The following is a 25,137-nucleotide window of genomic DNA, read 5'->3' as shown; positions in this document are numbered from 1 at the left end:
CTAGAGCAGGAAGGTGCTGTAGCCAAGGCCTCCAAGACCGTAATCGTAGCTGAGCCCATTGCTGCCGAGTTCATAACCGTAAAGGGTAAGTCCATAGCCGAGGCCATAGCAAAAGCCGGCTGCATGATGTACATTTGACACAGATGTCAATGGAGCACGATAAGCTGCGTAGGCCGGCGCAGCTACGCAGTAGCCGACGGGGTAGCCAGCCTATCCGGCAAACTTGTTGGTGGCCAAGGTGAATAGTACGCAAGCACGGATTTGTCATTAAGTAACGAAATACTTATGCCATCACGGAGCTCATAATATATTTTAAAATATTTTTCTGCGAAACCACGAAATATAAAAGCAAAATCAACTGATTCAGTGCCACTACCGCCTGAAATAATAGAAAATGTTTGAAAAATATTCAACGTTATACTTCTTTCATGTCATGTAGACACGACAAAATATCACAGCTATACGAATGTTACGTAGACAGTAAAACCTCTCTAGTTGTGGCGAGCATTTTTTATTGCTAATGCCAATATCATCTCAGAGAGTTCAGGTAGTTTTTCACATACTAGATACCCCTCGAAAAAAGAGGGAGTATAGTTTTTAAATCTTTGACTTTTTAAAATGCGAGAGCTGCAGCTATGTACCTGTGTTCCGAGGGTCTGATGACTCTGTAGATGAGTGATTGATGAATCCTGAAATGTTGCGATGCTTATAAAGCGCGGCGAGCTAATGGTAACTCTGTCACTCTGAAATAAATTTACATTCTTTCCTATAGAAGTACGTCCGCTGCGGTGGAGCAGAGGTTATGGTGCTCGGCTGCTGATGCGAAGGTCGCGGGTTCGAACACGGCCGTGACGGTTGCATTTCGATGGAGGCAAAATGCTAGAGGCCAGTAGGCTGTGCGATGTCAGTACGCGTTAAAGAACACCAGGTGGTCGAAATTTCCGGAACCCTCCACTACGGCATCTCATAATCATATCGTGGCTTTGTGACTTAAAACCCCACATATTATAATTATCCTATAGCAATACATTCAGGGATCACTTCTGCTGATATTGAAATTCACCTGAACCACTGCAGAGCTTCAATAAATCACGCGCCGCTTCGTTATCTCCAATGTTGTCTCTTATGTTCGACACCATGGTGCGAGAATTTCACTGTAGTAGCAGATAAGCCCTTCTCAGGCGCAACTTAGGGCCTTGGAGATCACGTGAAGAAGTAAAAATCCTAAGAGTTGACACTTGTTTACCGAGGGCCGAGAAGTGAGAGCCCTTTTATTTTTCGTGCTTTCTTGTCAGCATTTGTATCACGTACAGAATTTCTATTATAATCACGTACCCTTACTAATGCCTGCAGTTATGCGAATAAAATCAGTATGACGCTCGCATGCTATATCGAAGCGCGACGTTTCTCATGGGAATTACCTTAATGATGCGGTGTCGTTCCACTGGCTCGAATTCTTCAGGAATCGGTATACTGTTTGCGAACCGCTGCTCGAGCCTATTCTTGCTGATTTTAACTCAGTTAGGAATTATGAAAATCTGGTTTGGTATATTACAACACACGCTGCGGTGTGGCACTGTGATTTTTGTGAAAAGACAATGCCGGCACAAGCTTGTATTCTGCGTGACTTTAAAGCTTATGAACACTTTTTGTAACATGAGGGGTTGCACATATCTTTCAAAAGCAACGGGATTACTAAAAAGGGTTTACTCCGACTTAACATTCTCCCACTGTTGTTTGAAATGTCAATTCGTAAATGTTACTGCGAAAATGAAACAGACGTAGAATTCCTAAATACGCAGAAGGCAATTTTATCTACGTGCACATAATTTTTCTTTAAAGTGCACAATAAAGTTGTTTCCATTCCACAATAAAGTTGTTTCCATTTAGAGTGCACAGCTTCGAGACCGATGCGACGTGCCTTTTCAAAATTTAATTTGTGCATTCTCTAAGAGTCTTGCTTAAGGCGTTAAGGAGTGGCAGAAGGATGGAGAGGGGCGTCACTAAAAGAAATAATGTAGAAGAGCAATATTCAGGCATTCAAAATATTATTAAGCAGAAGAGCATTGCAACGGTGATAAGAGCGGCTTGCAATGCATCAGAGACAGTCGATGCATGAAATTTTTTATTAAATATGAATCTACCAACTCACCTTTCTCAATTATTTTTGATAAGCACAAGAACCAACCAGAGACACGAAGATAGCACCGTTTTCTTTCTAACTAGGCACTCACTGCGAAGCTTGGTGCAGACGCATAGGTCAAATACTTCTAATCAGACAGGACCGTGATCCCATACGACTGCCTTGTGACGAGTGTACCAACTCGTTGTTGCTCCTAGGCATTTGAAGCTTTCACAGAAAACCCTACAACTGCATTTGAACGTGTGGTTGCTTCAGGAATCAGCGTTTGATTTCCATAGTTTTAATTTTTGACTGCCCTGCAGATTACACTGTAGTTTGTTTAAAACATATTGCTAGTAATTTACTGATGATTATCCCGAAGATCGCTTTCGTTGAGAATGAGTGTTGTTTCCTGCAAACATATATATCCTTCCAAAGATTGCCTGCGATTGTGATTGCCTGCGAATGTTTGTGATTATTACTTATCTTATTGCTAAATAAAATGTTCTGCATTCGACGCAATATGTAGAATATCATTAAAAGGGCTAACATGCAAGACGACCCGGCGCTAAACTGCAAGTGACATTTTACTCTCCCGAGGACATTCTATACTTATGAGAGAGGTGGTTCGGCTCCTCCTGAAGTGTATCCAAGATACCGCGTTAAATTTTTAACGGTTAAATGTGTGGCTCGATGAGCTTGGATAGAGCTTACTTGATTGCTGCGAGGTTTTTCGGCAATTTAATTACGCATGGTTGTATGATGAAATGAAGAAAAAGAAACAAAGCTTGCTCTAGGGCGCGACAAAAACCTGCTATTTGTACCTGCGCAGCTCCGCTTTCACGGCCTTTTCGGCTGCAGTACATAAAAAACAGAAAAAAAGTATATCTTCTATTGAAATTGCACTCAAATTCGTTAAATTATGGGATAGCTCTAAAGATGTAAGACTGGGTGAATTGGTTAAGGTTAGCTTAAAGCAGCGCAAAGCATGGAAGTGAAAGACCTAGAAGACCGCAGGGACAAGGTGCTGTCTTACCGCCTTGTCAAATGGTCATCTCTATCTTGTGTTGCCGTCTTTTGCGCTCTTGTAACCTTCTAGGCCTAACGATACACGGATTATTTGATGTTGAGAATTTACTGTAATGTTTGCCTCTTTTCCTCCTCTACAAACACTGTAGGAAATAAACGCATGTCATAAAAACTGAGAACATCTTCAAGCATCACTGCTTGTAGAAAATGGGCTTGACAAGCATACTATGGAACATTTATTCATTTGGTGGCGATACTTCGGCAATTGAGCACGTTTTAGAAAAACGTGTTCATATGTATCCATAACAGCCATTTACGCTTCGAGCCGTCCATGTCGTCGTTATTAAAGCGGATACCTTGAAGTATTAAATATGAACGAGGTTAAGTGCTGCTTGTATGGTTCTTCAAGAGCATGTTTTATTCAGAAGTGTTTTTATTTAGGGTGCACGGGCTACCCTGCTGCCAACTTGTGTTCCGTTCACGTTGTCTTCCGTAAACCCACTGAAAGAAAGGCAAATATTATTTCTTTAGAAGACTCGTAGTATGTTATTAAACGCCATGAAGGAAATTGGGGCAGCTACGCACTAGAGCTCCTGCTCACCCTCACGTCAATCCTCATATTCCTCGCATACCTTTCCAACCTCTTACAATACTATATTTTACATGGCTATGCAATGATTTACTTTCTCCCTCCCCCCTTTCCCTCCTCCTGATCCGCGCATTCTTGATAGTGAACGAAATTAAGTGATATATGTGTGGTTCTTCGAGAACATTATTTATCCAGAAGTGTTTGTTCTTAGGGCGTACACGCAATAAGAGTTCACTAAAATGTAGCTATTGATTCGTTTCGTTCTGTTCCGTTCACGTTGCCTTGGGTAAATCCGCTGAAAGAAAGGGAAACCTAAGTTTTTGAAGTGCCCGCGCTTCCCGGCTTGTCATTCATCCACTGTATCATGTCGCATGGTCACGTTGGGGTCCATACAGGCCTAAAACAAGGCTAACAATGCTCAAAGCCAGAGCACAATAAACTGCACAAGGTCTAAAATAAATCAAATACAGAAATAATCACGAATGAATCTATATAATTCACCAAAAATTTCGAAAAACGCTTATGAAAGATCCGGCTGATATCCGCGCCGCGCCACCGCCTCGGCAAGTGCGTGGTTGCCGAGGCGGTGGCAAGCCAACACTTCAGTGCGCGATTGCAAAGAGAATTGCTGGGTAGCCACAGCTAAACACTTCATCAGGTTTCACGGTACTGAAACCTGAGAAAGTTCTTAGCCCCGGCTACACAGCTGCCATCTTAGCAAAAAAGAAAAAAAAGCAACCTCGATAAGCGAATCCAGAACTTACAACTACGACCCACAGTACTGAAAGGCAGTTTTTATGTGTACTTGCGTTGCTTCTAGCTCTTCGTATATAAATATACGAGGGCGAACCAAAGAAGTAACGGCCGTTTGCTAATATTTGAACATTTACACATCAGAATGGAGATTTATTGTGCAGCGCCATTCGTTATTTCTTTGCGAATGTATTGAAGTTACTGTTCTGACTCAGTAGTCGTCTGCTTGTCGGGGAATGCAAACTACAATGTCTGCGAAAATTGTTACTCGCGCCTGCTGTGAGGTGAGAGCTGTACTTCGATTTTCGCTTCCAAAACGATCATCAGCTTCTCACATTTATGCGGAATTGTGCCTGGTTTATGGACATAAAGTGATGAGTCAAGGAAAGGTAATAAAATCGTGTTGAGACTTCACAAATGGCTGCACAAATGTGCACGACTAAGAGCGGAGTGGATGGGCCAGAATCCAGACCAATGAAACTTCTCAACAACTGGACCTGGCCTTGCGATTAGATCGACGACTGACAGTTAGTCGTCGGCCGGATGAATTTCCTCTTCTCAGCCGCACAACAAACTGCAAAACTGTAACTGAAAAGCCCAGATATCACAGTCCGTGTAAGGTGGGTACTAAAAATGCTTACCGACCAACTCAAACAGCAAAGACCGAGCTTTAAAGGAGCGCTGACATCAAATTTACGCATGTCAAGATTTTTGCATCCACGAGTAGTTGTCTACCCCCTAGTAGCGATTCGCGACCGAAGGTGCGACTGAGGGACGAATAACTATCTGTTTTATTGATTTATATCACCGGTATCTAGCACGATTCAAAACGGCCGGCAAGCCCGCCATTTCTTAGCGCTGGCAGCGCTCCCTCGCGGTCAATTCCAGACCGCGCCCCAGTTTACCACTTGTCTACAGAAAGGAGTGACGTGAGGATCAGCTGCTCAGCTAACCTTTCGTCTGCTAGGCGCGCACGTTCAGTCATGCCTTGTCACCAGCATCGCCGTCGTCGCCGTCAAAAGTGTCGACTAGTGTTGAAGACGGCATTTTAGAATCACCGCGATACGCGACGTCGCGAATAATTTTCGCTTCGAGCCTTTGCAAAACAGCGATTCAAAAATGAACGCTGTTCCAAGCAGCAACGAGGATGTGCCCGGGGACGCACGCTTGGGCCACACTCGCTGGTGTGTCTCAATTAGCAATATCAGAGAATTTTAGCGTGCACAACATTCCGGTATACGCAAATGGGTCTATGCAATATCGGCATAGCGAATGCACACCAGCGGAGAAATAGAATACGATAGGTTTCTACAATAACAATTCTGTGCTTGCCAGGTTCTTCTTTGCGCCGCCAGATGGCCCCACCTATCCGGCCTCTCACAGTTACGGCTGCAGTAACCCAGTATTACGCTAGCGCAAGGAAGTCCACGGACGAACTAACATTCACTAATAACGCTACATACGTGTTACTTGTTCGCGATGATATTTATCTATAGGCTGCTCCACTGATAGCTTGTGGCCGTGTTGGCGTGTACCATACGTGTAATGAAACGCCACGCACTTTCCGCTTTTTCCGCGCCTCGACGAGCAGGTCCGTACTACGCAGCGGTTCCCCGACATGCTGGCACGTAGTCGCTCCGATTGATCGCACTCGCGCTGAGGATCACACGACAAATCAGTCGATACAAAACGATGAATCTCAGGCACGGATCGGGACAGCGAGGAGAGCCACTGGCTGGGAGTGAGAGCCGGTGAGAGCATCTCCTGGCTGGCCTGGCGTCGGCGGCACAGTAAATACACTCAGATCGTCGACGTCATTGTTACTAGCGTATCGTCACTCAGGATGGTATTTGCGGAATGTATCACACCTTACACGTAGCACTAGTGTCGATGTTGCAGCGTGATGAATCTTCCGTTGAGCTTTCGTACGCTGTTTGCCCTCGAAATAAAATTACTTCCACGCGATGGACGCCATTCAAATTTGGCCAAGGAGACCTATGCATACCGAGCAATCGAATGAAGGGCACATCTCGACTTTGAAATTTGATGTCAGTGCTCCTTTAAACCACCCACTCGTTGCCCAATTAGCATTGTGTTTCGCCTAGTTGTTATCTTACTCTTCTGGCACGCTATAATACTTATGGTAACGCGATTCCTTGCCCGACATGACTCCTCTAGAGGGTCTTTTTGCAAGGAGCTTCAAGTACCAGCGTGGCTCTGTGGTAGCATACTCAACTGCCGAGCAGTCGAGTCTCATCCAATCCTGGATATTTTTTCTGATATCATTTTTGGCTTATTTCGCAGGATAGCGGTTTCTGACACCGATGGCGGAGGCGGTCAACTACGGCACTTTTGTTGTGACATCATAACAGCGTTCGCTGTAAAACTGATGAAAATCACAGCAGTGGTTGCCGAAGCTACTTTTACTTCAAATGCCTTGCTCTCCACCAAGGTCGCCGCGAAATTGAAGTCGCAGAAGATTTCTGCGTGAAGGTTGCCGGTCAGGTGTCCACGTCCACCACGCGTTACTTAGGAAGCGCGCCAGGTTCCAAAGATTCAAGAATGGATATTCTGTTCTCTCCAGAGGAACTTCAGGCAGCCTTGACTGCATGCAAGCGATCTTCATCACCTGGACCTGATGGAGTCACTTATCTGGCACTTTGCAACCTCGGTCAAGCAGCTCGGCGTGCCCTTCTGGCCGTGTACAATGACTCATGGTGCAACGGACTGGTACCGTCTTCGTGGAAATCCAGCCGCCTCGTTCCTCTGCTTAAGCCAGGTAAATCTCCTCTAGACTTGACCTCATATCGCCCCATCGCACTTGCCAGCTGTTTTGGAAAAGTAATGGAGAGGATGGTATTGACTCGCCTAGAGTGGTACTTGGAGCACTATAAGATATACCCTGAGGCTATGACCGGCTTTCGGCGTGGACGGTCGTCCATCGATAACGTTATCGACCTGGTTTCGTCGGTGCAACAGCAAAAGAGCCAAAAAGATTAACTGCGGCGATGTTCTTGGACGTGAAAGGCGCCTACGACAACGTATCGCATGAAGCCATTCTGGATGTCTTGGCAAGTATTGGATTAGGAGGCCGTGTTTACCAATGGATTGACAGCTATTTGAAGGCCAGGACCTTCTTTGTACAGACTGAAGATGGTCCAACCACGCACCATTACACCTGTCGCGGCGTGCCTCAAGGTGGAGTTCTGAGCCCCACACTTTTTAACTTAGCGCTTCTCGGCCTGGTTGACGCACTTCCACGGTCTGTTCATCTATCAATATATGCCGATGACATCTGCATCTGGGCTTCGGGGGTGACGCGTCTTCACGTACGTGCCAGGCTTCAGAGAGCGGCTACACTGACGACAAAGTACCTTCAAGGACGGGGGCTGGAGCTGTCATCAGAAAAGTGCTCACTTGTTGCCTTCACGCGCAAGGCGATGGGCCCGTATGTAATTAAAATCAACGGCCATGCTATCACTTATGAGAAGACCCACCGCTTTCTGGGGGTCATAATTGATCGCGACCTGTCCTGGAGCCCTCACATCGCCTACATGAAGAAGAAACTGACCATGATCACCCACGTCTTAAGGTTTCTTGCTGGAAAATCGTGGGGTGCATCTGTGCGAGCGATGCTTCAACTTTACACCGTTCTGTTCCTCGGTTTCATGCGCTACAGCCTACCTGTGCTTTGTAAAACCCGAAGAACGAACGTACGTGTCCTCCAGTCGCTTCAAGCTCAAGCACTGAAAATATGCCTTGGCCTTCCGAGATGCACATCTACAGCAGCGACTGTCGTCATCGCGCGTGACCATCCAATCACTACATACATACGCGTCGATGCTTTGAGAATGCACATCAGACATTTTGCTCGGATTCCGTCGCACCACCTCGCCTCACTTCCTACATCTAGGCCGCACTCTGCGTTCAGCGGTACTGTAGCATCACATCGAACAGTGATTCCCTCGACCTTCAAGCATGCAGAAAGACCGCCGTTACCATTGTGGTGTCTACACCCACTCGAAGCCCTACTCACCATTCCCGGAATCCAAAAGAAGAAACAGTCGTCATATTTAGCCCTACAACAAGCCACCTACTGTACCTGCACGAGAAACACAGCGGACGCCTTCACATTTACACGGACGGTTCTGTCTCTTCTGAAAGCTCAGCAGGGGCAGTATTTATTCCCGCGAAGTCAATCACCATAAAATTCAAAACAACGCATTTGACATCATCAACGACCGCAGAACTCGCCGCCATCCGTGCAGCACTAGAATTTGTAATTGAAGAACCTTCGCAAGCTTGGTCCATCTTCTCTGACTCCAAGGCAGCTTTTCAATGTCTTATGTCGCCATTTCGTTATGGACCTAATGAGCAGTTAGTCGCTGCTATAAGGCTTCTCCACCACCATGCAGTCGAGAAACAACACAACATAGCGTATCAGTGGATACCGGGTCATTGTGGTATATACGGTAACGACCGTGCGGATGAGGCCGCCCGATCTGCACATGACAGTGACCACTACGCAGATATACCGTTCTCCAGAACCGACGCAGCTACAAGACTTCGTTCGCTGGCACGTGAACTCACACTTGCCCAGTGGAACTCGGCTGAATTCTCCAACGCTCGTCTACACAGCTTGGATCCCAATCTCCAGCTCCGTCTTCCGTCAGGAATATCGCGAGCTGAGGAGACGCTTCTGTGCCGCCTGTGGCTTGGCGTGGCCTTCACGAATGCCTACTCCTGTCTGATTGGAATGGCCAACAACTCCACATGCAATTACTGCAGATGCGAAGAAACGATCTCCCATCTTCTGTGTGAGTGTCCCCGTTTCAGTGCGCCAAGACAAGAACTTTCCAATGCGCTAGATAAACTTGATAATCGCCCTTTGTCGGAACAAAGGGTTTTGGGACCCTGGCCGAGTCCATCGTCAGCACAGAAGGCTTTAAAAGCATTATTGCGCTTCTTGCGGACAACTGGTCTTAGAGACAGACTCTAAGAAGTGACATATTCTCGTTTCCTTTTTTTCCCCATCTTTTTTTTTTTTTTTTTTTCCTTTTCTGGCTCTCCTTTTTCTAACATCTCTCTTCTATCATCTTTTATCCCCCTTACCCCTTCCCCCAGCACAGGGTAGCCAGCCGGTCTAAGAACTGGCTAACCTCCCTGTCTTTCCGCTTGTTTCTTCCTCCTCCTTAACATTTACCTTGTGTTCCGGGTAGAGCTCGAAATTAAAACTACAGTGTATTTATGTATATTGCGGCAGCATTTCGTTACACAATTCCTTGACAGTGAAAGGAATAGCACAGATCTTTTCGCGTGAATTTTCAAAGTTTAGTGTTGTAGTTTTAATCACAGTGACTAATTATGTCGAGAGGTGGAGCTGTCACTCAGTTATTTCTAACCATACAATTCCACGTGGAAGTGGAACGTTCTATTGAATACGGAGTTCGTTTTATTGTTTCTGCTGTACATTATAATAGACATCGTGAAAGCGACAGTACCATGTAGCATAGAGGCTTAAGCAGCCGTACTTTTAAGATATAGGAAAGCCATTTTACCCTTCAGAAATGAGTGGAAGGGTTGATCGATGAATTAGAAAAAAGAACTTCGAATAAATATGAATATACCATGCATGTATACTTACGAGCATTGCTTCTTGCAATATCCTATGTGGGAGAATGAATTAACGTTTGCCGCAATGGACACGAAGGAGCACATGCTGTACTTATGGCAGTCTCTCGACGTCACATTGTAGAAGTATCTTGTTGGCTTGTCTGGAGAGCTTGTATCATTGCACGCGCCGGGTGGACTTGCGGCACAGAACGGCGCGCCTTGGCCTAAGTGTATTAGGTAAAAGTCAATGTACAGGGCTTTATAATAAACTCGCACATACACACACGCACACGCACACACACACACACACACACGCACACACACACATACACACACTTGAATGAAAACAACAAATCCATATGCCATTCAGCAGGAGCATATGCCGTTTGTCCAACTGATTTGACAGGATTATCGGTCATCATGTCAACCTTTTCGTGCGAGATACGCATGCAGCATAAGTGTCGGATACTCGAGACGAAGAATCGTCGAATAGGAACTCCGTTGAAGTAATAAAGCGAAAACCTTGAATGCCTCATCAAACAAGAAAGTTCACCGGCGTCCCGCGTCGTCGGCGTCAACCCAAGTGATGAAAAAATAGCCTTCACGGGATGTCATCACCATATGGCGTCGTCATGCCGCCACAGATCGCCAGAATTGGGGACTTCATCATGACCTCACTGTGACGTCACATAACGTGACGTCACATGGTGACGTCATCACATGACATCCTTACTTGGTCAAAGGTGGGCTGGTCACGGGGTAGTGCAAAACCACGTTTGGCGCAGAAAGCTTTCAGAGGGAGGCAGGCAGGATCAACACATCGCATGAGAAGAAAAAGAAGATGGCTTCCGTCTTCCAGTCATCTTTGATTAATGCATAAGGGACCCTGTAGGTTTTTCGAATCTACACGAGAAGTAGTCGCGTATGTCTTCGCCGCTATCAACCCAACTACTTTGTTTTGTTTTTTTTTTCTCATGCACGAGGATAGCAACCAAAATGTTTTATTGCTTCTTTTGGTGTTTGTCTTAGAGAGTTGGAGCACTTTAGCAAAATATTTTTTTAAGGCATTGAAAATAGATAAAAAACTGCCGAACTGCGCATGCATCTATTAAGTGCTTTCCTTCTTTCCATTGAATAGTGATCGATATTTCACAGGCACTTAGTTGTCAAATAATTCGTCAACGCTTTAAAGCAGGTTGGCCGCGAGTGGTCAGGTGGCCGAGCGTTCTTACTTTCTCTTGTCGATAGCGTTCTCGTATTTTCTGGATATATCTTTGTATTGGCAATTGATGTGATATATCACGTTAATTTTCGATTATAGCAAACAACGTACCAACTAAAGCCCTTTAAAGACACTTCTACGTAATTTCTTATTGTTAACTACGGTTACACCTATTTGTCAAGTTACCTCATTACTCAGCTTCTTCTTGTACACAAACGGTGAGACGAAAGCATTAAAAGAAGGCGCAGCCTCTTTTGTTACTGCGAAATGAGAGAAGCTGTCATTGTTAAAACGACATACAAGAACGCTCTTACGAACTAGCTCATTTGCTCTCTCAGCTTGCACTACTCGCCGCCTTGCATCGCCACGCGCAGGGTGCGGAGGAATGAAACAGCTCAGCTCCCTCTTATTCTAAACACACTTCCTCACGCACCACCAGACACGTTCATGCTACGTTTGGTGCTAAATGCCCTGAATATTCAAACACTATAATGTTAGTAATAAAAAAGCAATTGGTTGCTTGATTGATTGATTGATTGATTGATTGATTGATTGATTGATTGATTGATTGATTGATTGATTGATTGATATTTGAGTAACGAGTGTTCAATTCACATTTTCTCCCTTTGCAGACAAAGTTCAGGTTGAATTAGGTAGCGCTCATTGAGCCTGGAGCGCGGGGAGCCTTCGCCTGCGAAAATTATCTCACGTAGCAGCTTTGGTTTTGGTGGCGTTCTAGACAAAGAGATCACGCTCCTGTGCGTGAGCACTTGAGAGCCGAAGTTTCATAATTGAGACGATGACGCTTTTCTTGTCAAGGTTTTTTTTCCCTAATCTTTACCCATCGCCGCTCTAGGACCATACGCGTAAGCAGCAAACGGCGATCATAGGAGAGCTCAAGAGCTTCCGGCACCTTCCTGGGTGGAGCCACCTGGCTGAGCTAGCGGGACCTCCAGTCGCGTTCAGCTTCTGCCACTTTTGGACCAAAATAAAGTTCTGACTCACTCACTCAAGAGATCATAATGAAGCGGGTGGCGTATAGTCTACGCAGAACCTAAGAACCGCTGAAGAGATAAAATCTGGAAACATGGCAGTAAGTTTATTAGGGCCACTGAAGCAGAAACAGGCCAGAAGGTAATTCTCTAGTGAAATTGAATGTGCGTGGTACAGTCGAGCTTATAGGGGACCTGCGACACTTTTATTGCGATAGCAATTATGTGGATACTCTCGGCCGGTTTTTCCCATCGCTGTCGCCGTCAGGGCCCGTGAATATATATATATATATATACATATATATATATATATATATATATATATATATATATATATATATATATATATATAGTATGTATATATATATATTATATATATATATATATATATATATATATATATATATATATATATATATATATATATATATATATATATATATAAGGATGTTTCAGCTAAAAAGCACCAAGTATTAAAAAATTAAACATAGGTGCTATGCACCTCTAATTAGTGCAGTATTGTTCTGAGACATATAGAGCACGTGCGAATATTTTTTCTCATCCGCCAAGCTCGGTAATTCACAAAGATTGCCTAATGAACTTCTTCAATAGCAACTCTAGAGAAAATTTTTCACTACAAAAGTTGTAGCGCTTGTTCCGAAACATCGAATTTTTAAATCTCTGCTAAGATAACTCCCCTGCTTAATTTTTTTTCCGGCCTTTCTTTAAAGCGCGCGAATTTTTAAAAAATAGCACGTGACTGCCGCCAAAAGCGCGGCGTTTCTAGGGCTCTCAAATGTAATTTAAACAAATTATTAAAGGCTGCTCCATGCCCGAAGGTCGATTGAGCAGGCTACCGGTGACTGCGATGGACGCTGAATGATGATAGAGGTGTACCATCTAAAAAACAAAAACAGAAGATCTACGAAAGAGCGGCCGTCACGTGTGAGTGCATCTTTTATCTCGGTCCTTCATCACGCTGTCATCCTCACCCCTGCCAATATGTTTCTTCATTGGTGCGAAAACAAAAGAAAAAATACCTACGCTGCACCAAATGCTGCCTACAATCTCAGGTAGCATTTGCTCCTTGGCTGCCGTTATTTCATTGAAGAATTTTTTCGTTGTTGAAACGATATGCTCATTTTGCCGCTTGACGTCCATCGCAGTCAACGGTAGCCTGTTCCATCGAATTTCATGCGCCAAGCAGCCTTTGATAATTCGTTCAACTTACATTTGAGGGCACTAAAAGCGCAGCGCGTTTGTGGCAGTCACGTGGTATTTTTTTAAAATTCGAGTGCTTTATGAAGGCCGGAAAAAAAATTAAGCAAGGGAGTTATCTTAACAAAGATTGAAAAATTCGACGTTTCTGATCGAGCGCTACAACTTTTTCATTGAAAACATTTCTCTAAAATTGCTATTTAAAAAGTTCATTAAGCAATTTTTGTTAATTGCCGAGCTTGGCGGATTGGAAAAAATATTCGGACGTGCTCTATATGGCTCTGAACAATATTGCGCTAATTGGAGACGCGTAGCGCCTTTGCTTATTTTTTATTACTTGGTGCTTTTTAGCTGAAACACCCTGTATATATTAAAAGCGACAAAGAAAAATAATTCAGCTAAATTTTTTTCCGAAGCGAGGAATCAAACGGGTGACCTCTCGCTACGCAGCGCGTCGCGTTATACGGCTAGGCCACGAGAATACGTCTTTCAGCATGCTCACGCCGAGCTACTTATATACACCATTTACTTCAACAGGCTTTCTTGGTCACCAGCGATATGGTGCGAAGTGCGCGCGGGGCGCGCTTTAAGGTCGTCGCTCCGCTCGTTGCGATGCGTGCGCGCTTCCTGCCACGCCCGTGCTCTTCGCCCTACAGGGCGTGGTCGCCTGCGCGCGCGCTTATCTTGTGGAGGAGGGGCGGGGTGTATGTCTCGTGCTTTCACCGCGATGCCACGCTTGATGTTACAAAGCGTACGAAGGTCACTTCGCTTGATGCGAACATTTTCTTGCGTACAGTGCTGTCCCAGTAAGCAGGTTGCATTTGTATACGGAAGAAGACCTCATTATTTTATCACCCTCCCCTTTTATTCTTTCGTCTGAAAACATTTCAGGAATGGCAGATTAGAATATTTCTTGGTTAGTATGGGTTAGTATACGTACTTGGATTGCAGAAATACACACACTCGTGAAGGCTATCAAACACGCCATCTTCATTGCAACCAGACCATTTGAAGTTTTCGCATTTCTTGGAAGTTTGATTGTAAAAGTACATGAGAGTGATGCGATTACAGCTTGCGTTACGTTCGTTATTGGGAGTCACGCAGTAATTTGTACTTGCATCATCCTGCCCGCTGACCTCTGAGGAGACTGTAAGGCAAGAAATTATGGAGACAAACGCTCTTTCATTGGCGTATTTCGACATTGAAGTTTCAATCGACTGCATGTTTAAGCGCAAGAAGGGTGCAACTGTGCATATACTGTGCAGCGCATGCGCTCATCCAACTGTGATGAAGGAGATGCACTTTTGACTATGCTGAAAAACCTGCTCTATGTCTGAAATGGAAATTATCTATATAGGAACTAAAGCGAGATTTGTCAAACGTATTTTTCCGTCCTCATCAAAAACAGAAACTTCCGAGCTGAAACAGCTTTACGAATTGAACGTATGACATTACAACTATCACTGACAAGTAAATTCAAGACAAAATATACAGGAGAACAAGTAAAATCTTGTTTACACAGCCCAGAAACATTACCTTCATGCTGACATTTTCCTGGATACGCCCACTCTTGCCACCACCTGAAATTTCTGCGCATAGATAAGGTAGCAGCACGCGAACGACGTCCTGCCCAGACGAAGTAACACAGGCAAGCAATACAGACTGACCGCTGCTACACTCAGCGGCAGCGGCGCGCTCGAGCGCTTATTCGCCCGTACACGTCACCAATGCTTGCAATGAGAAGCAGTTAGTAAAGGACCTCAATGACATATTTTTAGCGTCTTATACTGTCTTCGGTTGTGCCTCGCACATTCATCCGTCCAAGCGAGGCTACTGCTCTTCAATAAAGAAGGCAGCCGAAATTCGGGAAAATGTTCGTGATGCGAAGATTGGCGCAATCGTTGTAGCACGTAAACTGGCTAGTAGCATAGCGCAGGAAGACACAAGGGCAAAGAAGAAGTACGAGACGAACACAAGCGCTAAATTTCAACAACCTCAATTGTTCGTCTCGTACTTCTTCTTTGTGTCTTCCCGCGCTATGCTACTAGCCAGTTTACGATGAACCAACAAGCCCATATTGGTACCCTTGTTGTAGCACGATGCAGGAAGGCGTGCGTAGCTGGCGGAAGCGTCTGTCCAGCCAAAGTCGTTCAGTAAGAAGACAGGATAAATGTTCAGGCGTTGTGTTGTCGAATATGTGTACACACGTTTGTCAGGTAACGGAACGCTAATGCGAGATGGCTCCAAAAGTGGGACGATGGTGGAGATAAATGGGTGGATGGATGGAAGAACTTTATTAAGGTCTATTAGGTGACGCTAGTTGTCTAGCCCGAAGAAGGCCGCTCCCACGTTGGGACCGAAAAACTTATTCGGCCATTTCGCAGGCCCGTTGGACTGCCTATAGCTATTGTTCTAATGTGCGAGTGTGTAGAGCTGAACCCCACCACCCTTCAGTGTTGTCCTTGTCGCTGCGCAGCGCGGAGCCACGCCAGGTAGTGCAAAATTGAACTACATTTCATTAGTTAGGTATCGGCCAGTCAGATTCACCTAACTACACTTAAAAAAAGGAGTCACTTCAGTCTTTCTTGCGAATGCTGCCTTACCTTATACATGACTGCTTTTAAAGAGGCACGTTAACTCTCTTCAGAGATCATTCTAGTCCCGTCGAAGAGTCGCAGGACCTAAAAGACAATTACAGTGCCTTTTTTTAACGCGGGCGGCAAAGGTTAATAGGAAAAGGTTGCATTCCGCCTCCAGCTGGCGTGTCTCTCGCTCCTACAAGGTGTGACATTCGCCCGTCGAGATCGTTGCCTTTCTGCGGCGCTTACTGCACCACTTTTATTAGTCGCTGCTATCGCAATCGAAACAGTAGGCGGAGGAGAACACATTTGATCAATGTGGAAGCTGCACTATTCCGACAACGAGCCGTCACACGCTAACACGACGCGAAAGGCAAAGCACGTAACTGCACTTAGGGAGCCTCCCCCATCGCTTAGGGTGCCTCCCGCCTCTATGTCAGCTAAAGACCCTAAGAGATCCTTCGCTGACATAGAGGCGCCCTAACTGCATCATCACTAAATCCCTCCCTACGGCGCTTATTAGTGTCATGACGCAGCACTCCATTTCAACGCCCCCAGACGGCGACATCCGCCCCGCCATTTGTGGAGCCTCGTACGTGTACAACGGTAGCCCAGTGGGTAGAGCGACGGGCACTTACTGTCGCGCACCGAGAGGTTGCGGGTTCGACCTCTAGGTGGTTAGCCTCAGTGAAACATTTTCTTTATAATCTGTTATTGTGAGTTTTATCACCGTCATATCCGCCATGGAAATACTTCGGTGAAGTAATGGTGGACCCCGGCATAAAACACCTTCGCGTGAAAAAAAGATGGGATCACTTCCACTACAGGAAAAAATGGGGCAGGTGAAGCTTGGCGCGTGCGTGACTGACCTACTGCATTTGTTTCTTTCTATCGGATTGCGCATTGCTTCCTCCTAACTTTTTTCTTCATCCATGCCGGCAATTGCATGGTCCTTCATCCACTGTCCACAGCAGTACAGGCAGCAACGATGGTCATGAGTTCATATCCAGGCAACAACAAAATGTTGCCACCTGAAATAACCCGAAATGCGCTTGTCCTTGTCTTCCGATGCCCCTGTTTAAGTTACGCGCTCGTGTTTCAACTATCTGAAATAACACGTCATTTCGATAAGATATCAGATCGCCATATAAGAAAGGGCTCATAGCTGACAAGCTCACAATCTAGAAAGCATCAATTATTGACAAAAAAACGCCAGGCCTGCGCTGAAACCGCAGCACAGTCACAGCGAAAGCTGGAAGAGCGGCATTTCTAGAGCCCGTTGTAATCTCTCTTGGGGCTACTAATACAAGTACACTAGCAAGGCACCCACTACGCAATAAATCACAATTTTTTGTGAAGTTGGTAAGCACCTATTAAGCCATTATTCGTCATTCTGCGGAGAACCGAGGCACCAGCTACACGTCTGTAAGGCATTATGTGCACTTTGTTGACGCGACGACTGATGACAATGAAGAATTATGGCTCAGCCCTTTGTAATGGGTTGGGAGCTTTAAACGGCCCACCAGTTATGTAAATTGCATTGGGTGACGCCCGGTCGCTATTTCCCTCTCCCGTCATGCTGTATAACATACGTTGACGTGGGAGAGAGGAGGGGGGGGGGCGAAGAACTTTACAGAGACCCCGAGGAAATGGATCATGCGCTTATGGGCTTCCTTGGCAACCAATTCAAGTGCACTTTTACCTGGTTTTCAATGCGAACCATTTTATGGGATCTCCTATACATGGTCTCGCACATCTCCATATGTCGCGCAAATGCAGGTATCTGGTTTACTGTGAAAAATATATCTAGCACCCTGACGGATGAATGAGCTACGTCATCTAAAACTACCACAATGGTTGTGCTGGTTGCAATCTCTGTTCAGTCCAAGACCATGCATTAAATCTAGGCGTCATGAGTGAATTTTTTCAGGGCAAAAATGTACGTCGCCAAGAATACATCTCCTTTTATATAGAAAATTTTCTAAGGGGGGAGGGGGCTTTAGGCCTGTTCCGTTTGCTTAATCGGTGTTCCACAACTAACGTGCAGTCCATTATTGCGCTATCTCCGGCATCGGCCCACTATGGTGGTGATGTCAAATCGCGATGCCCACACATTCCGTTTGCTTAATCGGTGTTCCACTACAAACGTGCAGTTCATTATTGCGCTATCTCCGGCATCGGCCCACTATGGTGGTGATGTCAAATCGCGATGCCCACACATTGTCTGATGGCGCACAGGTAGTGTAACAATTTTTACTCCGTTTACCGACAAACTAGCTGACAGTGAACGTATGAGCTCCACCAACTAAGGAAGCGTCGAGTTCTTGTGCTACAAGTAGTCGGGAAATGCATCGCACAGGGACATTCTTCCGAAATTTGGCCGCATTATCTTTATATGTAGCTTACAAACACGGCATTGGAAAGTTAACACGTAAGAGTTCACAGGAGAAATATCAGGTGAACCCAATAAATCCTACAATGAACCTGTCACTGAATGTCTCATGCATTTTCTACGCGACAGTATTTTTATTCTGCCAGCAGCGAAATGAAGAATAGCCGTATTTCACATGTGATGCCTTTCCATACATGTGATACCTGTCTTAGAGCAACTCTTTTTGTAACTTTATAGGGAAATGTTTGGTATATCTGCCAACATGTGTTCGCGGAACCACATAGTAAATATTTCCTACATTCTAACCTTCTAGCAAAGCGTTTGCGGGTAAAACTTGAACCATAGTAAATGTAGGAATGATTTAGACAAAAGTAACTTTGTCACATTACCGAATCCCGAAGCGATGAGGGTGCTCGCCTTGACGAGGAGAACTGCTAGATGCATTCTGTTATTGATGAACAAAAATTGGCAAATATATCCAAATATTTGTCACTACTCGGACACTTGGGCCTGTGCAGACAAGGCTTATATACTTGTAAGTACTGGGCCAATGTGCTAAGAATATAACAAAGGTCGTGACAAAAATGACAATAAAACATGACCCCAACTTGAAGTAAGAGGGATATGTGTCAGATGTCCCTAGAATTGCGAAACTGACATTTCCAGAAGTAGTGTGCCGACGTTGGACGTAAGGGATCATTCAGCATGATCATCGTCATGAGTACAAATTTGGAGCCACGACGGGCATTTGTAGGAGGATTGTTTTTAAAGACGTAGTAGCTACTAGAAGTTCACCTCTTCGAGGTTGGCATTTCAGGGAAATCGAATATCTAGCTCATGAAAGAAGCGTTGAGAGTTTTGTTATTGCTTTCCATTTAAACGAATATGCTATCCGTAAGTTCTCCCTCCGAAAGTTGGCGCGTGACGCAGGAAGACATAAAAACCCTGCTGACGACGTCCCATTTTCAACTTATTTTTGTATTCTGTGACAAGTGCAACCACTCAAAACATTAGAGGGCTGCTGGAAAAGAGCGTCTGAGCCCAAACGTTAACTGAAAAACACATTTCTATATTCGTGTCTCAAACCTTCTGTCGAAGAAAAGATCAGAGTGAAATTTGTGCAGAAAGCAATGGTGATGATTGTCGACCATGCAATTAGGACTGCGCTTCAAGAAATGTATTACTAATAATAAATAAATGGCGTAAATAGTGGGTGTACGTTATTACACTGAGGACAGTTTATATTGTTTCACACTTTTTCTTGTTGTACGGTCGGCATGCTTCGCGAACATGCGGCACAATAACTCCGTACAGTCCAGATGATCTTTTGAGCGGAACTTTTCTACGGCTGAATGACGTGCTGAAGAGGGCCACTTTCTCGCTTTCGCCTTTAAGTTACATAACAAAGAGCGCGAGAACACTTGGTGCGACAAAATTGCGGCGCTCACTTTCCTTCCTGGGCCGCTTGTGTGCCTGTCACTTCTTTCAAGTGCACCTGGTCTCTCATCGGAACTCTGCCCAAGAATCAGGGCCCTTACTGTATCATCGAGTGCACGTCTCCTGTCAACTATGGTTTTGAAACCGTCACAGCTTCTTCAGACCTGCGCCGCCTTGGACGAGACATCGTCCACGTACAGCGCCTCAAGCCATACTGCGATCAATGAGAGTCGCGAGCTGCTAGGTCACCGGCGGTCTCCCTTTTTGTAACCGCCGGTAATTACATTTATGAACAGCGCTTGGCTCTGAAACGGCGCTCCTGCTGAGAACCCGTGCCCTGTTCTGACGGTTGACCGTTGCACTGCTGAGCAGGAAGTTGCTTTAGATTTGATTATTTTACCAGTGTATCTCTCACTATAGAAAGATGTCATCTAGTAGAGAGTGAGAGAGAAACGTAATGGAAATAGATAGGGAGAGAAGAGGAAGAAATAGAGAGAGAAATGTGACGTAAAGACAGGGAGATTAACGAGAAGAGACCTCATATTGGCAACCCTGTACTTGGGACGAGAAAGGTTTGTGTGAGAGACTGAAAGAGAAAAGTGTACGATTACAATGCAAAGTCATTAAGACTACGCCAATGTCCAGCTAATGCACATAAACATTGTCAATGCACAGTAACAATTCGCGATTCAGTCCAGTTTCATTCCAGTTGCACCATACATCTATATCAAAGGGGTGCGAGGCAGCCAAGGGTGCAGTTAATATCTGTTGTTCTAACTTCCCTCCATTAAGTCAAAGAAATCTCGGCTGGATAAAATCATGTCATAAATCAGACCTTACGCCTCTCGTCTTGCAGATGGAAATTTTCTGATTTCTGGTGCTTTACCTGGATCATAAATCTGGTAGCCACTGACAGCGACTTCAAATCCACTATAGATAAGCTGTAGGATCATTCTACCCTGAGCTGCGATACTGGGTGTATACTAATAACCTATAAATACGTTGCATCTTTCACATAACAAAAAGTCGTATGATAGTATTGCTGTCGTTGATGGTGGAAAAATATTAAGGTCACACTAAATGTGTGCTGAACGTCTATCAGACGCTTCTTCTGGACATTGATGTTGCATACCGAATATTCGATCGCCATATAACGCCTTTCCCACTTCTTGCTCTCTGCCAGATGAATCAGTGTCTCTTTTGTAGAAGAAAAAAGCAAGTATATTGCATATTGATTTATTTCAACATCAAAATACACGACGTCCTTGTATCCATCGTTGGTATTTCCTTGTCTAAATTCTGAAAAATATATGAAAGAAAAAGCAAACCTTTTATTGAAGATTATGTCAACATGAACAATATAACTAAACGCCCAACTAATTATGATTTTATTAATGAAATATGAAAATAAACTGGCGCATGCATTGTAGTGTTTGGCGGTATTCACAGGTTTAAATGTTTGACAGATTGCTGTTATCATTAAAAAACGTAGCACACAGATTAAAACACAACCTCCGTATTGAAGCCAACTGCCAGTTTCCGGGCCGCAGAGGTATTTAGAGTACTTGAAGGCATCGAGCACATCAAAACGCCCCTTTCTAAAGTTTAAATCTGCTCAGCGAACGTTTGAGTAGTACCATAGTTCAATACTTTTTCTGGTCACGAAACTTCGCCGTCACGCTATGGGAGAGCTTGATATGGCGCGGAAAGCTGCCGCGCCGCGGCGCCACCATCGCTTAAGGTATACATTCACACCGAAGGCGGGGCGGCAAAGTGGCCAAGCGGGCTTTTCAAGGCGGCGAGGCGGCGAGCGCGCGTACCTGTTCAGACCGCGTGGCTCTCTTGGCTGCCCGCGCGGCCGAGGAAGCGGGGCCTCTCGCGCTTTAGCGCACGTGTCGCTATCACGTGGCACGGATTCTCCCAAAGAGACACCCGCTCCACCACCGCGCCACCGCCGCAGCGCGTTCTGATTGGCTGCGGCAAAGCGGCGAGTATACCAACGAGCGGCAAAAAATTGGTCCGAGAGCGATCGGACCTGCCGCCTCGTTTTCCGCCCCGCTTTCGCCGCCTGGAGAGGAGGTTTTCCCGCTTTCTGCCTCACCGCTTTGCCGCTTTGGCCGCCCCGCCTTCGGTGTGAATGAGCCTTTAGGGTTCACCTTTCTCCGGGTTGATTCCGCAGTGACAGCAGACGCGGCCGCGCGAGCTGAAAATCTGACACTCTATCAGTACCTCCTTTTTAGATGCGAAGTACCTTAAGGCGGAGCTCAATCCGGTGGTGGCGGTGGTGGTGGTGGTGGTGGTGGTGGTGTGCGGCGCGACCACCCTTACTGCGCATGCGCATACCCTCTCCACACACCTCCTCTCCAATCACCCTCTCCCCTTCCACTCTCCACTTTCCCTCTCCACTATCCCTCTCCCCTTCCTCTCTCCACTCTTCCTCTGAAACGCGGGCTAGACATGCCGAAATTCTCTCCTGCGCAACGACGCGATGAGCTCGAGCACATGCGCGTCCCCTCCCCTTCTCGCTCCTCTTCTATGCTGCCCCCTCTCGCCCGCCTGTCGACCGCGTTCCCCGCTCGCCCTGTGAGAATTAACGGCCAGGCTAGATGGAAGATACGACGCGCGTAGCGTCCCTCTTCGCGTTCCACGACGCGAGGTCGGTAGCATGCCCAACGAACGCCAACGGAACGCGATCGTGCAAGTGCTCCGGCTTCGCATCGCCTCATGGTCCCCTTTAGCGGGAGATGTTTATAAGGGCCATGTTCAGATATTGTACAGATAAAGCGGCACGGTCGCGTCAGGATGCCGTTCAGGTGCTGTGTACCGAGGTGCCTTTTCGGCTACAAGGGCACTACTGAAAATGCATCGTTATTTTGCATGCCAAGTGTTGTGCAAAACTGGAAGTGAGCCATAACGCGGCGAGAAACGGACGACTTCAGCGTTGATTAGAAGCATGTGCGTGTGTGTGCGAAGCACTTTGATTCATCGGACATAATCTATGTGGACGATTCCGAGATAACGGTGACACCGTATCGTCGCCGACAAACAAGCCACGCTTCAGGCCTAACGCCATTTCTCGTGTGTTCGACGGCCCGCCAGCCTACTCTATACCAAATCGGACATCGCAACCACTGACAGGTTTAACGCCACTTATACTACTGAAACGACCTCGAGAGTCATCGTGCGCAAGGGGGGTTTCCAGCTGGGATAAACGTGTCATTAGCTGCCTAATCTAAGAAAAAAAAAACAAGATGCAAGATTTATGTGTCAATACTCTTTTAAGATGTCTTTTGAACTATACACTACTCTAGTGCTGAGTGAAGGCGAAGATTATCTGCTATTTCTCATTGGCATGTATACGGTTTCATTTCCTTCAAAGGAAGATTGCGATTACAATCCTGTTAAGCGTCCTGGTTCGCCAAGGAAGCACGCCACTCAATGCAAAAGTGTGTCAATCCTTCTCACCCTGCTCTCGCGAGGTAGAGATTAAGAAGCGCATTGCGGAGTCAGGTGGATATATTATTCTATGCGGTTTGCATAGCGGATATTGGCAACACAAACCGCGTTAGAAAACTTCGTCGCACAATTGGTCTGATACGCACGAAAACTAGCAAAGCATTCGAGGCCTGAAAAACGACAACATTTCCCATCAAGAAAGCGTTTCATTGACGGCTAGGATCTGCCGATGTATCTGTTCTAGACAGATTACCGGCAAATGCAAGCTCACGTCTTAGAACATTTGCTGTTACGTAAAATTAGTCCGTCACCAATGCTGAAGTTCATGAAATAACAGTGCACGACCTACAGCTCAAGTTGTCATGCATTTAATGGTAACGCCGCTGATGTCTTATTCGTTGCACAGCGCATGAAAGTCACGTCAAAGTCTTTTTTCTTTATTTGAGGCCCTACTAAAGACAAACCGCAGTAACAAAAGGTATACGCGCGTCGTCTGCTGCCGTCAGCTGAATTTGAGAGTGTTTGCTTTTTGTATGCGCCTTGTCTACGGTACAAAGACATTATCAGAAGTTCAAAGTTTAGTGCATATAATTGTTACGAGGAAATAGAATGTAAATAATGTCTACAAAGAGCGGGGCTTTCGGCCGCGATGTACCAAAGAAACAGATAAGCGCTGCCTGCTGCGGCCGTTCCACAGGGTGGCCTTTCTTTCACTGTGGCACCCACAGCGGCCGCCAGTAGCTCTATGTTAAACTGAGGCGGCCGTTTAGTCACCAGAAAAGCTATTGAGGGACTGCGGTAGTACAAAGCGTTCGGCCAGAAAACGGCAGTTTTGAATATTGGAGGAATGAAAGCCCGCAGGGAAGAAAATCTGTAAGCACGACACTCACACTTCTTGCGAAGGAAGGTGCTGTAGCCAAAGTCGTCGAGGCTGGAACCATAGGCGCGCCCAAAGCTTCCGATTCCAAAGCCATAGCCCGGAACTCCGTGTTCAAGACTGTAGCCAAAAGCGGGCGTGTGGTGAACGGTTGACACTGAGGCTATCGGAGCATGATGAGCAGCGTACCCGGGAACAGCGACGGAGTAGCCGATCGGGTAGCCAGTGTGGCCAGCAAAGGCACAGGTGGCCAGGGCGAAGAGGATGGAAGCACGCAGCTGAAGATAAAGCAAGCAAAACGGTAAACATTACCCGTAGCGTAACGGCTATTTCGAAGAGCAGTCTATTCAGTACAGGGATCGAATGAAAAGATTTGATGAATTTCGAAACTTCAGGTTTTGTTCTTAATTGAACGCGACTTACAATTTTAGTTGGTGTAATTTTCGGTATCTTCGCAAGGAATAATCCAAAGCGAGAGGAAAAAGTTGCCCGATGTTTGGACGGCTACAACGAGTCATCAGAAATTTCCAATAGTCGAGACCATTACGCATTGCCAAAGCCGGAAACACATTGGGGTTGCGGCTATCGCTTTTTAAAATAAAATGCACTTAACCGAACTATGGCTCCGTAACAATGAGGCACTTTGTATAGCTGCACCCGCACAAAATCTTACCATGGTTGTAGTCAATCAGCTCTCCTGGAAAGGGACCAATGAATCTACGAGAAATGTCGTGGTGCTTTTATAGTCGAACCAGCCATTAGCGTGACGGCTATTTCGTGCAAAATATGGTGTTTTCCTCAAGCAGTTCTGTTTTCGCAAACATGGCATCGTACATGCAGTGGCAAGCTGGCTGTCAT

General features: G+C 45.7%; 1 protein-coding gene across 1 annotated transcript; it reads right to left on the bottom strand.

Annotated features, from left to right (window-relative positions):
- Window positions 1-25,137, bottom strand: LOC119391339 (keratin-associated protein 19-2). The gene is made up of 3 exons (XM_037659021.1): window positions 25,114-25,137; window positions 24,293-24,557; window positions 1-119 (listed from the first exon to the last, which is right to left on the bottom strand). Exons 1-3 carry the CDS (start codon window positions 25,135-25,137, stop codon window positions 1-3), a joined length of 408 nt encoding a protein of 135 aa, XP_037514949.1.

The sequence above is a fragment of the Rhipicephalus sanguineus genome, chromosome 4 (assembly GCF_013339695.2).
Source record: "Rhipicephalus sanguineus isolate Rsan-2018 chromosome 4, BIME_Rsan_1.4, whole genome shotgun sequence".
Taxonomy (NCBI): Eukaryota; Metazoa; Arthropoda; class Arachnida; order Ixodida; family Ixodidae; genus Rhipicephalus; species Rhipicephalus sanguineus.
The sequence above is the reverse complement of the archived record's forward strand: the minus strand, read 5'-3'. Positions and strand labels throughout refer to the sequence as shown.

Bases quoted from the DNA above. Each gene is read 5' to 3' on its own strand.
- LOC119391339 (XM_037659021.1), bottom strand. From the start codon at position 25,137: ATGACAGCCAGCTTGCCACTGCAT. The intron at 24,558-25,113 runs GTACGATGCCAT...CTTTATCTTCAG, and splicing joins CAGCCAGCTTGCCACTGCAT to CTGCGTGCTTCCATCCTCTT. The intron at 120-24,292 runs GTGAGTGTCGTG...TACATCATGCAG, and splicing joins CACCTTCCTTCGCAAGAAGT to CCGGCTTTTGCTATGGCCTC.